At 41.1% G+C, this 13,264-nt stretch overlaps 2 protein-coding genes across 2 annotated transcripts; both read right to left on the bottom strand.

The window, feature by feature from the left end:
* Nucleotides 1-3,947: 3,947 nt before the first annotated feature.
* On the bottom strand, nucleotides 3,948-4,879 carry LOC114175222 (uncharacterized mitochondrial protein AtMg00860-like). Its single transcript, XM_028059985.1, has 3 exons — nucleotides 4,867-4,879; nucleotides 4,666-4,781; nucleotides 3,948-4,535 (listed from the first exon to the last, which is right to left on the bottom strand). Exons 1-3 carry the CDS (start codon nucleotides 4,877-4,879, stop codon nucleotides 3,948-3,950), a joined length of 717 nt encoding a protein of 238 aa, XP_027915786.1.
* An 82-nt stretch (nucleotides 4,880-4,961) lies between these two features.
* Nucleotides 4,962-5,471, bottom strand: LOC114175220. Its single transcript, XM_028059984.1, has one exon. It carries the CDS (start codon nucleotides 5,469-5,471, stop codon nucleotides 4,962-4,964), a length of 510 nt encoding a protein of 169 aa, XP_027915785.1.
* Between the last annotated feature and the right edge of the window lie 7,793 nt (nucleotides 5,472-13,264).

Raw genomic sequence — 13,264 nt, 5'->3', positions numbered from 1 at the left:
TCCAATTCTCCTCTACAATTCGTGCCAATCGCCCAGAAGTCTGTGATTCCGTATGCACTCCCCTGTCTCAGACCCTTAATCCCTTAATTATCCTCTCTCACTCTAATTCATTCCACCCTTAATTTCACTTAACCTTTTAAAACGAAAATTACAATAAAAGTGTGTGTTAATGTCTACTCAATATCCCTCACAGTGTATTTTTCCAGCACTCACGGCTGCCTTCTTGGCTACTAGGTTTTTCCAAACCTTTTCACATTCATGCCAAAGGAAAAATTGGCAAAAAAAAATTATTTAGTTCTCAACAAGGTTTGAACCCACACCCCCCATACACATACCAAACCAAGGCCAAACCATTCAACCAATCCAGATTTCATGATAACTCTTACAATTCTAGGAATTTATCATCACCCCATGCATTCAATATATAAACACACAAAAACGCATAATTTAAATAACACCCAAGTGGCACACATAAGACTCGAACCTAAGTCCTCACACACAATAAAGTACTCTCAACCACTTAAGCTAGTACTTTTCCACATCATAGTTCCTCACATTAATTACTTTAAATGTTTCTATTACCCGCCATAATTAAATAATTATTTAAATAACTATTTAATTTTCTCGGGTCTTACAACGACAAACCCCGAACCGCCAGGCGGTGCTTATACTCCTGGCAATTTTCCAGAATTTCTGCACCTGCAACTCCATCCAACCCCAGTTTTTTTTTCTGATTTTAATCGGGTTCACTACCCAATGGCTGCACTCATGTATTCATAGTCATGGTTCATTCCTCAAATTCATAACATACTATCCCAAGAACAATTACCAATTAACACAACGCGAACTGGAATAGTCCTACATAATCAACCCTAAAATATCTACTACTGTTCCATTCAATTTCCACTTCAATTTCGTGATTATACCAACATTAAGATATCTAAACCATTCTTTAAGAATATGGTTAGCTTTCGTCCCGAAAAGAAATCAGCCCATGCACCCGAAAATACCAAAAATGAAGGAAAAGGTTCGCGTCGCCTGGCGGTTGATCGTCACCGCCAGGCAGTTCAAGCCAAAACCTAGAAAACTAGGTAAGTCTCCAAGCGTCACCTGGCGGATAGAGTGGTGTCGCCAGGTGGTTCCGTCTCTAGAACCCAAAAACACCATAAAATAGCATAAGCCCCTGGCGGCTTTAAATGCCCGCCAGGCGGTTTCTGGAAAATTTCCAGAAAACACGAATATGACAGAAATCACAGAGCATGCATCCAATTTCACAAAGTAAAATAACGATTATAGCTCCCTTAACTTGGATCCTTTTGCTTATAATTGGTTTGCTTGAAGGACTCCAATGATCACCAACGTTCCCCCTTTCTGGTGTGCTCTCACTTTGACTTCAGAACCTCACTCAAACCTCACCAATCTCTCTGATTTTCGTGCTTAGCTTTCTGGTATAACCTCAGTTTTGAAAAACTCTAACTATAAGCCAAATCTTTCTTTTTTAAAGGGTGTCTAAAAACTAGGTTAATTACCTAAATGAAAATCCAGTCTTTAATTGAGTTGTTAATGCCATTTACCATCTCCTTATGACCATTTTCCAACCACCTCTCTGCTGCCCCCACTAGGGTTTTCCCCCCAACCTTTCATATTCAATTCAAAGCCAAAATACCAAAAAATTAAGGTTTTGGTTTGGGTTCTCCAAGGTTTAAATCCATTACCACTCAATCACAATTCAAGAGCACAACCAATTCAACTAATCATATTTCATGCTTAACAAATCCAATTCAGACATCATATCATTCCATAACATGATTAATATAGATTTAAATAATAAAAACAATAACATAAAAATTAACATACATAGGACTTGAACCCAAGTCCTCTCACACATATATAGTACTCTCAACCAATTGAGCTAGCACTTTTCCACATCATACCAACCATAATTTAATGTCATAAATGTTCTTCCCTCCCTCATTTATTAATTAATTAATTATTTAATTAATTAAATTCCACAGGTCTTACATTATCCCAACCTTTAAAAATTTTCATCCTCGAAAAAGAGAACTTACCAGTGAAAAGATGAGGATAAGACCTCCTCATGACATCTTCCATCTCCCATGTCATTTCCTGAGTTGCCTTATCCATAGCACCTTCACCGTTATGATTTCCTTCCCTCTGAGCTGCTTTACTTGAGAATCAAAGATTCTCACTGGTCCGACTCCAACTGTCAAGTCCTCCCGCACTTGCACATCATCCTTGTAACATCCCTGGCTACCCCTCCTCGGGCCCCAGAGGCTGTCAGGTTACTACAGCCCAATGCACCCCAACCCCTCACCCTTCTCCGTCCATTCATACTGGGTGGATTGTTGCCAGTGGGAATCGAACCCCCAACCTGACCTTTAACACCTCTGGCTCACCAGCAGATGCTACCAGTTGTCCTCCAGGACATGTGTAGGATCTGTTATGTATTTTCTCAGCTGCGACACATGGAAAACATTATGCAAGTTTGCCAAGTGTGGTGGCAAAGCGATCTCATATGCTGCAGGACCAATCCCCCTCGTGATCTAATACGACCCAATGAATCGAGGAGTTAACTTCCTTGATTTAAGTACTCTTCCAATGCCAACTCGAAGAAACATGTGATCACCTGCCTCAAACTCAAGCGGCCTCCTCCTCTTGTCTACATAAGATTTCTGCCTGCTTTGAGTTGCGCGCATCCGATCCTGAATCACTCTCACCTTCTCAGTAATCTGTTGTAAGAACTCTGACCCAAGAACCACTGACTCACCATCCTGCTGCCAACACAATGGTGTCATGCATCTCCTACCATACAGAGCCTCGTAGGGCGTCATTCCAATACTGGAATGATAACTGTTATTATAAGTAAATTCTACCAGCGACAACACATCACTCCATGTACCCAAATGGTCTAAAACACATGTCCTTAGCAGATCCTCCAACGACTGTATAGTCTGCTCAGACTGTCCATCTGTTTGAGGATGGTAGGCAGAGCTCATTCTCAGCTGAGTGCCCAAGGTGTTCTGTAGTGACTGCTAGAACCTCGATGTGAACCTTGGGTCTCTATCCGACACAATGCTTGCCAGTACCCCATGTAATATGACAATCTCTCTGACATACAAATCCGCCAGTTTATCCATAGAGATCTTCTGATTAATCGGCAGAAAATGAGCACACTTCGTCAATCTGTCTACTATCACCCAGATTGAGTCATGCCCTCTCACTGACCTCGGCAAGTGTGTGACGAAGTCCATAGAAATGTTGTCTCATTTCCACTGTGGAATATCCAGAGGCTCCAACATACCACCCGGCCTCTGATGCTCAATCTTCGCTTTCTGACATACCAAGCAGGAAGCGACGTAATCAGCCACATCTGTCTTGATGCCCGTCCACCAGAAAGTAGCTTTCAAATCTTTATACATCTTAGTCATACCTGGGTGTATGCTAAGACGACTCTTATGCCCCTCATCTAGGAGCATCTTCCTTAAGACTCTACTGTTGGGAACACACACTCTCTCCCTGAACCGTAGGATACCGTCCATGCCCATCCTGAAGTCCTTCCTCTTCTCAGTGCCCAACTCACTAATGATCTGTTGTAGCTCCTGATCATTACCTTGTTCCACTCGAACCTCATCTAGGAACTCATTAGTTATCCTTAACATAATGCACCGTATCTGTCTTGCCCCCATATCCAGCCCCAGATTCATATCTCGTAGCTGCTCTATCAGTTCCAACTCCTTAATCATCATGGCTGCCACATGAACTCTCTTCCTACTCAGGGCATCTACTACGACGTTAGCTTTACTAGGGTGGTATAATAGCTCAAAGTTGTAGTCCTTTAGATATTCCATCCAGCGCCTCTGCCTCATATTCAGCTCCTTCTGATCAAACAAATATTTTAAGCTTTTATGATCGTTGAATACCTGAAACTACGTTCCATACAAATAATGCCTCCATGTCTTGAGGGCAAACACCACTACCGCTAACTCCAAGTCATGCGTCGGGTAATTTTTCTCCTGCACCTTCAACTGTCTCGATGCATAGGCCACAAGTTGTTTATCCTGCATCAGCACACAACCCAACCCCTGGTACGAGGCATCACTGTATACCTCAAACATTTTAGTCGTGTCAGGGATTGCCAGTACTGGTGCGGTAGTCAATCTTCTCTTCATATCTTCAAAGCAGGCCTCACACTCATCTGTCCATGAGAAGGGTTGGTTCTTTCTGGTGAGCTGTGTCAGGGGACTCACCATCTTGGAGAAACCCTCCACGAATCGCCGATAATACCCTGCCAAACCCAGGAAACTCCGCACCTCTGTAACTGTCTGTGGCCTCTCCCACTTCACCACTGTCTCGATCTTGGCCGGATCAACTGATATTCCTTGGGCTGAGATTAAATGGCCTAGGAATTGTACCTCCTCCAGCCAGAACTCAAATTTTGATAACTTCCCATACAAATGATGTTCTCTGAGAATCCCCAACACCACCCTCAGATGCTCTGCGTGTTCTTCTCTGTTCTTAGAATAGATCAGAATATCGTCAATAAACACTATCACGAACTGATCTAGTTATGGCCGGAAAATCCTATTCATATAATCCATGAATATGGCCGGCGCATTGGTCACCCCAAACGACATCACCACATACTCGTAGTGACCATAGCGCGACCTGAAAGCGGTCTTCTGTACATCCTCTGGCCTGACTAGGATGTGATGGTACCCCGACCTCAAGTGTATTTTTGAGAACATCGTCGCTCTCCTCAGCTGATCCAACAGGTCGTCAATCCTCAGCAGTGGGTACTTATTCTTTATCGTTAACTTGTTCAATTATCGGTAGTCAACACACAACCTGGAGCTACCATCCTTCTTTTTCACTAACAAAACCGGTGCTCCCCACGGTGATGCACTCGGTCGGATGAACTTCTTCTCAAGTAAATCATCAATCTACTTCTTTAATTCAGCTAACTCAGCTGGCGCCATCCTGTACGTTGCCATAGAAATTGGCCCAACGCCAGGGATGAGATCAATGGAGAAATCCACATCCCTGCTAGGAGACAACTCTGGAATTTCATCCAGAAAAACATATGCGTATTCATCCACTACTGGAATCCTGCTGATTTTCTCGGCCGTACTCATCTTCTCCGCATGAGCCACTATCATAAAATATGTAGCTCCAACCTCAATCTCTTTCACAGCCTGATTAAACGAGATAAGCTCCAACCCGACTGTATCTGGGAACACTACCCTGTGTCGTCCGTAACCGATGACAACATGGTTGCTCGACAGCCAGTCCATTCCCAGAATCACGTCCAAACCCTCCATCAACAGGCAAATAAGATTCAACTTGAACCTGTGGCCTGCCACCTCCACAGGGCACCCCACACACACAGAATTGGTGGATACCTCACTAGATGCTGGCATCGCAACTATCAGTTCGCACCCCAGCTCTCGCATCGCAAACCCGAGCCTCCTCACACATTCATTAGACACGAATGAATGGGTGGCTCCTGAGTCAAACAACACCACAACCTCATGGTTACACAACAAACACAAAAATTGCACTAGGTTACCTTACTGTGATGCCTCGGTGGTCGTCAAGGCGAACACACGCCCCGGTGCTCTAGGTCGATCACCGACAAGTTTATTATCTGGTTTACCCCCAGCTGATTTTCTGTTAGGACACTGGCGTGCAAAGTGTCTCGTCTGCTCACACACGTAGCACTTACCAGTGCTACTGCCTCCGCCTGAACTGCTAGCAGGTCTAGTACAGTCCCTCCTTAGATGCTCCCCGCCACAATTATAGCACTGTAGCCTCCTAGAGGTAGTTGGTGGCCTGCTTTATGGTTTTTTCTGTGATCTGACATCTAGAGTAGTCTTTTGTTGTCTCCCTCCCCTACTAGATCACGTCTCCAACTGCTCCACAATTTTGGTCTACTCGACCAAAACTGGAAGCTCTCTAATCCAGAGCGGCACAATGAAGCGGCGTAGCTCATGTTTCAGTCCGCCCTCGAATTTCTTGCACCTCCACTCCTCTGTAACTACGAGCGAGTAGAAACGTGCAAAGTACTCAAATCGCTCAATGTATGCCTGCACGGTCATAGTTCCCTAATGGAGGGTAAGGAACTCTGCCTCCCGCTCGTGCCTCGCACTATCTGGAAAGTGCTTCTCCAGAAACCTCGTCCCGAAGGTAGCCCAGGTTACTTGCTCATCACGGGTCTGCATCAACTGCTGCATCCCCTACCCCAGTACTCCGCGTCTACCACCAGAAGGAATGTGATAAACAATAGCTTCTGAGCATCCGTGCATTCCAGCACTCTGCAAATCTTCTCGCACTCCCGCATCCAAGAATCTGCCTCATCAAGAGTGGCCTTGCCAGAGAACTTAGCTGGCTGATGTTTCATGAAGTCCTCCACAGATACCGGTCTGGTAGGTGCCACTATGGCTTTGGGTGGCACCGCTATGAGCTGCATCGCGTCCATCATGCGATGAATCGCCTGAGCTATGTCATCAGCTCCAGCCGTGTTCCTTCTCCTCCTGTTAGCCATAGCTTGCGCGCGCCACATATTACAGTTGTTCACACACACAGCTCAAAATTAGGATTTCTCATCCAAAAATAGCACAACATTACAAACAATTAGTCACGCTAGTGTAACACAATAAGCTCACTCCCCATACACCCCAAAATCATTTTGAAAACCATTGCTCTGATACCAAATGTAACATCCCGTCAGGATATTACGGATTTATAAATAAGTAAAAGCAATAATTTAAAATACACAACATTTAATAATACCTCATTTTCCCAAAACACAGGAAAATTCAAAATTTATTAGCTAACCAATAACTGTTCAAGTCCATAATCACTAAACAAATGATTATAAAAAAAATCTCGTAAGGGTTTACGTCTTATTTCAAAAACCAAAGAAAATAAACAATAGCTTTTCCCCAAATCTATCCCCTCTCCGCAGCTAAGCTTCACCTGAGCCACCTGCATCAACAACATCTGCTCCCGTGTACCGCATACACGATCATCGCCAATCACAAGCAGATAGGGTGTGCTTAACAAATAATACATATAAAAACAATACATCATATAAAACACATTTATATTTAATCATCCCCAAACAATCCTTAGAGTACCATGTTTTATAACCACACCATAACTTTTGTGTCCTACCTCTCCTAGTGATTACTTCAAGATGACTTGCTGCCATACCTATCGGCCACAGCCGATAGAGCACGTGCGGGAAACCATGTTACGGATCATACACCATAACGCCAGGTGGAGTTCCCAAATACGAACATAGTTTGCATCCTCCCAAGACTACCAAACTCGTCAGCCAACTACTAAGGAGGGTAGTCTATTTGGACCCATCCGTACTGGCCACAACCAGCACACTCACACCGATAACACTCGCCAACCCGAGCCACAACTCAAGGGTTCCTCGTGTTCATCCGCCATCCCAAGCCACAACTCAAGAGATGTTATTCCAAGCCATAACTAAGGGAATACCACGTGCTTAACCCCTATCCCGAGTCACAACTCAAGGGATACGTTCCGAGCCACAACTCAAGGAACCCAACAATCCCACCTTTAAAACATCACTAGAAGCCTCGTAGATCACACATATGAAATCAACAATTTTAAATTGCAACAGTACAAATCGCTTGGCGAGGGACACGTGCCGCCAGGCGCTGCAACTCCTAGACCGCCTGGCGGGTGTCGCGTATCGCCAGGCGCACAACGCCTAAAAAATCCTTCTCGCTGCATGTACCGTCTGGCGGGACTGCCCTCACCACCAGGCGCACGAAGCCTTGAGACCCCACTGTATCCCCGCTACCGCTTGACGGTGATACGCGAACTGCTAGGCTCTATGACAGTACTGCGTGTTACTGGTGTCTACTCACGTCTGGCACAATTTCTTACATCATTTCCATTTGATCACTTCCCCAGTATCATATAACTTAGATGGTTACTAACAACAGTGAGGTTCAGTCTTCACTCCCTAGCTTGATAACACTACATATTCAATTATAACATCAAGCTTCTTCCTTCTCAACCTATTATTACTCTTGGATTCCTTAACCTTAAGTTGTTGCCAAGCCTATTACACTGGTATAGTGTCCTCTTCACACAATCAAGTGCCGACGCTAAAGAAATCCCATTACTTTTTCTATGATTCCCCCCTCTCTAGCGTTAACTTAGGGTTAAACTCCCATTCAAAACAATTGGTCAATTCTCTAAACCCCTTGCACCCAACTTATCCAGATCCAGAATCCCTACTATGCCATTATATAGGCAAGACCTATAATAGCTAATATCGTTACCTCCTAAGGTAGTCCCAACCTCTTTAGTTCATACACGAAAACTCCATCATCAAACTCCCACAAATATCACAAAAATCCAATCTACTGATCCCAACTCAACTGAAACAGAACCCAACCTCGGCGCATGACATCACAACCACGCAGCAGCACTGCCACTACGCTGGCGCCTGGCGGCAAACCCCGAGCCGCCAGGCGGTGCTTATACTTCTGACAATTTTCCAGAATTTCTACACCTGCAACTCCATCCAACCCCAGTTTTTTTTTTCTGATTTTAATCGAGTTCACTACCCAATGGATGCACTCATTTAATTATAGTCACGGTTCATTCCTCAAATTCATAACATATTATCCCAAGAACAATTACCAATTAACACAATGTGAACTGGAATAATGCTACATAATCAACCCTAAAATATCTACTACTTTTCCATTCAATTTCTACTTCAATTTCGTAATTATACCAACATTAAGATATCTAAACCATTCTTTAAGAATATGGTTAGCTTTCGTCCCGAAAAGAAATAAGCCCATGCACCCGAAATACCAAAAATGAAGGAAAAGGTTCGCGTCGCCTGGCGGTTGATCGTCACCGCCAGGCAGTTCAAGCCAAAACCTAGAAAACTAGGTAAGTCTCCAAGCGTCACCTGGCGGATAGAGTGGTGTCGCCAGGTGGTTCCGTCTCTAGAACCCAAAAACACCATAAAATAGCATAAGCCCCTGGCGGCTTTAAATGCCCGCCAGGCGGTTTCTGGAAAATTTTCAGAAAACACGAATATGACAGAAATCACAGAGCATGCATCCAATTTCACAAAGTAAAATAACGATTATAGCTCCCTTAACTTGGATCCTTTTGCTTATAATTGGTTTGCTTGAAGGACTCCAATGATCACCAACGTTCCCCCTTTCTGGTGTGCTCTCACTTTGACTTCAGAACCTCACTCAAACCTCACCAATCTCTATGATTTTCGTGCTTAGCTTTCTGGTATAACCTCAGTTTTGCAAAACTCTAACTATAAGCCAAATCTTTCTTTTTTAAAGGGTGTCTAAAAACTAGGATAATTACCTAAACGAAAATCCAGTCTTTAATTGAGTTGTTAATGCCATTTACCATCTCCTTATGACCATTTTCCAACCACCTATCGAAGATGTGACCAAATTTAATTTTTATATCAAAGTTATAATGATGTGAATTTTAATATATTATATAAATATATTTAATAAAAAATGTGAATTTTAATATAAAAATTAAATTTGGTTTTAATTGGGAGAGGGACCAAATTGGTTAATGTTAACAAAAATTGGGACCTAATTGAACAAAACTAACAAATATAGGAACCAAATTGAATTTAGAACATTGACTTTGACACGATGCACACTACTAGGTTGACACGTGGACATTTAAAAAAAATCAAAGAAATTCAAAAAAAATTCAAAAAAACCACGAAGTGACATGTGGCACGCTCCTAGGTTGACACGTGTACATTTAAAAAAAATTAAAAAAATTAAAAAAAAATTAAAAAAACTTAAAAAAAAGTAAAAAAGTTCAAAAAAACCACGAAGTGACACGTGGCAGTCACTGTTCATGGCCGTTAATGATTTAAACGGTGTTAGCAAAAAAGGACCCAATTGAACAAAATTGACAAAAATTGGGACCTATTTGAACACAAAACCAAAATTAGGACTTATTTAAAAAAACTTGACGAAAATTGGGACAAAAAAAGTATTTTAACCTAAAAACAATAACACAAAAATCAACATACATAGGACTTAAACCCAAGTCCTCTCACATATATAAAGTAATCTCAACCAATTGAGCTAGCACTTTTCTACGTCATACCAACCATAATTTAATGTCATAAATGTTCTTCCCTCCCTCATTTATTAATTATTTATTTATTTAATTAATTAAATTTCACGAGTCTTACATCCAACATTACCAAGTAATCTAAGAAATATCTTTTAATCAAATTTTAGAAAAATTTTAATTTAGTTTTAATTAAAATGTTTGAAATTTTTTTATAATAAAATTAATTAAATAAAATTAACTAATTTTTATTTAAATTATAAAAAATGATTTGATTTTTTTTTTTAATTTCAACAATAGAAACGTGTAAGACCCACTTTAATTTTTATTCCTTTCTGCCCTAAATCTTAAGGGCCTATCTTAATCAAATGGGCCTAAGATTGGCCCATTGAGTGCCAAGGCCCCCCTAAAGCAGCCAAACCCCATTCTGGTTTCACTTTTACAAAAACAGTACTCATTCCTCTCCCTTTTTCCTCATCCAAAGCTTTGCTAAGGTTTCAAAGTTTAATCAGATTCAAGTTTAGCTCGACCTCATTTATGCTCACGTAAGTGTTCTTCAACTCATAATTTTTCTCTCTGATCTAGTTTCGTGGTCATTGTTAGGTTTTCCGTAATAACCCCACTTCTGCTCACTGGTTCTAGCTCGCAAATCTAATTCTAGAGTTGTTGTGCTCCATGGTTCAGTGTCGGGGTCTTGTACTATCTATTTCTAGGTAAGGGAAGTTAGGGTTTCGCGTTTTAAGTCATATTTGATGAGTTCTGCTATTTTTTCGTGATTTTGTAAGCCTGAGTGAAGTTTTGATGATATGAATATGGACTGTGTGATTGGTGTGGTTAAATGATTGAATTGTGCATACGCGAACAGTGGAGGGTTCTGATTTTCTCGCCCAAGCGAGCCTGTCTCGCCTAGGTGAGATTAGCAGTAACTCACCCAGATTGCCTGCGCAAGCTGTCGCTTAAGCGACGAGCTCCAGTTTTAAGCAAGAGCACATCTCGCTCAGGCGATGAGGTCTCGCTTAAGTGAGAGTACGTGACAATGCCACTGTTCCTCTTTTCGAGCCCTCGCCTGAGCGAGAGACCCTCTCACCTGAGCGAGACCCTTTTACCTGAGCGAGGAGCTGGGCGAGAAGTGCGTTTGTTCTATGGTTTCTTGGTTTTTGGACGTTGGTCATATATTTGGACTGATTATATATTTTTAAAGCATGAGTTGAGTGATTTTGCATGAGCAAGATGAATGATGGTTTGTGGTTTATGAGTTTAACAACGATTTGGCATGATACATGTATGGGATGGTTGGTACTAAAGTGACATGGAATTGGTATGAGCAATACTTGTATATTGGTTGTTGGAACATGTTGTTGGTTTAGGTTAAGGCGTAATTCCATGAGCCTCTAGGTGAGACCTCATGGTGGTGCCTCAGTTGGTCGGGACATAATTCCATGACCCCTGTTAGTGGGAGTTCATGGTGGTGCCCCACTTATATAATTTAGTAAGGATTCAAGGTAAGGTTGCATCCTGACACTCTAAGGAGTCAGTTAGTCTCACATAGAGCGGACTGACTCTTGTGGTGAGAGTAGCAGGAGGCCTGAAACCCATTAAGGTCTAACCTTGTGTGTGGGGGTTGAGACATTGTAACACATAGCTCGGGGGAAAGCAACTTGGTAGAGCAGGGAAATCCACCACAAGTGCAAGCATCCGCTGAATCTGACTAATTATATGTATTTGGATGAGTCGTGTCTGAGTCTTAGTGTATTGGTTGAAAGGTCATAACATGTTTGGTTGGCATATACATCTTGGACTGTGAAATATTATGTATTGTATGATAAATTTCTTACTACTCTAGCTTACCCTGCTGTTTGTTTGTTGTATGTTCTATATGTGTGGTTTCCTCCTTTTGCGATGATCATCAATTTATTGATGTGAGCAGATGTGAGAAACACCCATGCTCATCAGGATGATGGAGGTTCCGCTACGTAGCCATTTGGGCTGGGTTCTGTTCATTTGAGTCTCTTTCAGGGCTATGGCCCGTGTATTTTTCTGTCTTTGGGTTTATTTTGAAATACTGTCGAATTATTATTATGCTTGGTTACTGGCATCGTGGTGTGCCTTAGGTCATTTCTTGTTTTCCTTTGGATAACTGTAAGGAGTAGTAGTTATACTGTAAGACCTGACATCTATTACTATTGTGTGTAATGTTTCATTTAATTATATTATATTTAAATGGGACGTTACAAAATGCATAAAAGAAAATAATATCTTTGAATTAACATTTGTGTAAAAAGAATATTTAATTTACATTAGTAAGCAAATATATACAAAAAGGAAAAAATTGGTTGTTCAAATAAAAAATAATTGTCAAGAATAAAGTAGAATTCATTTATAAAATCAATAATTTTGGTGAACATGCACCGAAACAATTTTTATTAGGATTAAATATGTTTTTGATCCCCTTAATTTTCATTCAAAATTGAAATTTGTCATTCTTTGAAACTTTGACATATGTAATTTAGTCCTCAAACTTTAGACATATGTAATTTAGTCCTTTTAATTAGATTTTGTTAAGTTGATTTGATGTTTTAAACGCGTTTTGTGACAACATTTGAGTTGTTTACATAGTTTGACACGTTTTCTCTTTAGTATTAACTGAGAAATGTGTTTGAAACGTCAAATAAACTTAATAAAATTTGGTAAAAGTGACTAAATTCATGCATTTATTAAAGATGTAAAACTAAATTGATCTAGAATTTGAATTTAAATGAGAGACTCACTACTGAAAAATGGGCTTATAATGACAGGTAAAACGAGCTTACTATGACAGGTATTCTGGTGTCATAGTTTCAAGAGTCATAGAAAATGCGCGCTTTTTATGACACTGCAGAAATCTGTCATAGTAAGTCTGACTTACTATGATAGGTGTCCGATTAACAATCATAATAAGTCTAACTTACCACTGCACAAGTTGACGATGCTGGGACAATTAGTGAACTTACTATAACAATTTTTTGTTAAACCTATCATAGTAAATCTAACTTACTATGACAGGTAATGCAAAGTATGTCATAATAAGTCCAAATTACTAGGATAGGCAGTGCAAACTACGTTATAGTAGATCCAA

This window comes from Vigna unguiculata, chromosome 3 (genome assembly GCF_004118075.2).
Source record: "Vigna unguiculata cultivar IT97K-499-35 chromosome 3, ASM411807v1, whole genome shotgun sequence".
In the NCBI taxonomy this organism is placed as follows: domain Eukaryota; kingdom Viridiplantae; phylum Streptophyta; class Magnoliopsida; order Fabales; family Fabaceae; genus Vigna; species Vigna unguiculata.
This window is presented reverse-complemented; position numbering and strand designations above follow the sequence as displayed.

Coding starts and splice junctions, on each gene's coding strand:
- LOC114175220 (XM_028059984.1), bottom strand. CDS start 5,471: ATGCGAGAGCTGGGGTGCGAACTGATAGTTGCGATGCCAGCATCTAGT.
- LOC114175222 (XM_028059985.1), bottom strand. Junction 4,536..4,665: donor TCGCGCTATGGTCACTACGA/GTATGTGGTGAT, acceptor ATCTATTCTAAG/AACAGAGAAGAACACGCAGA.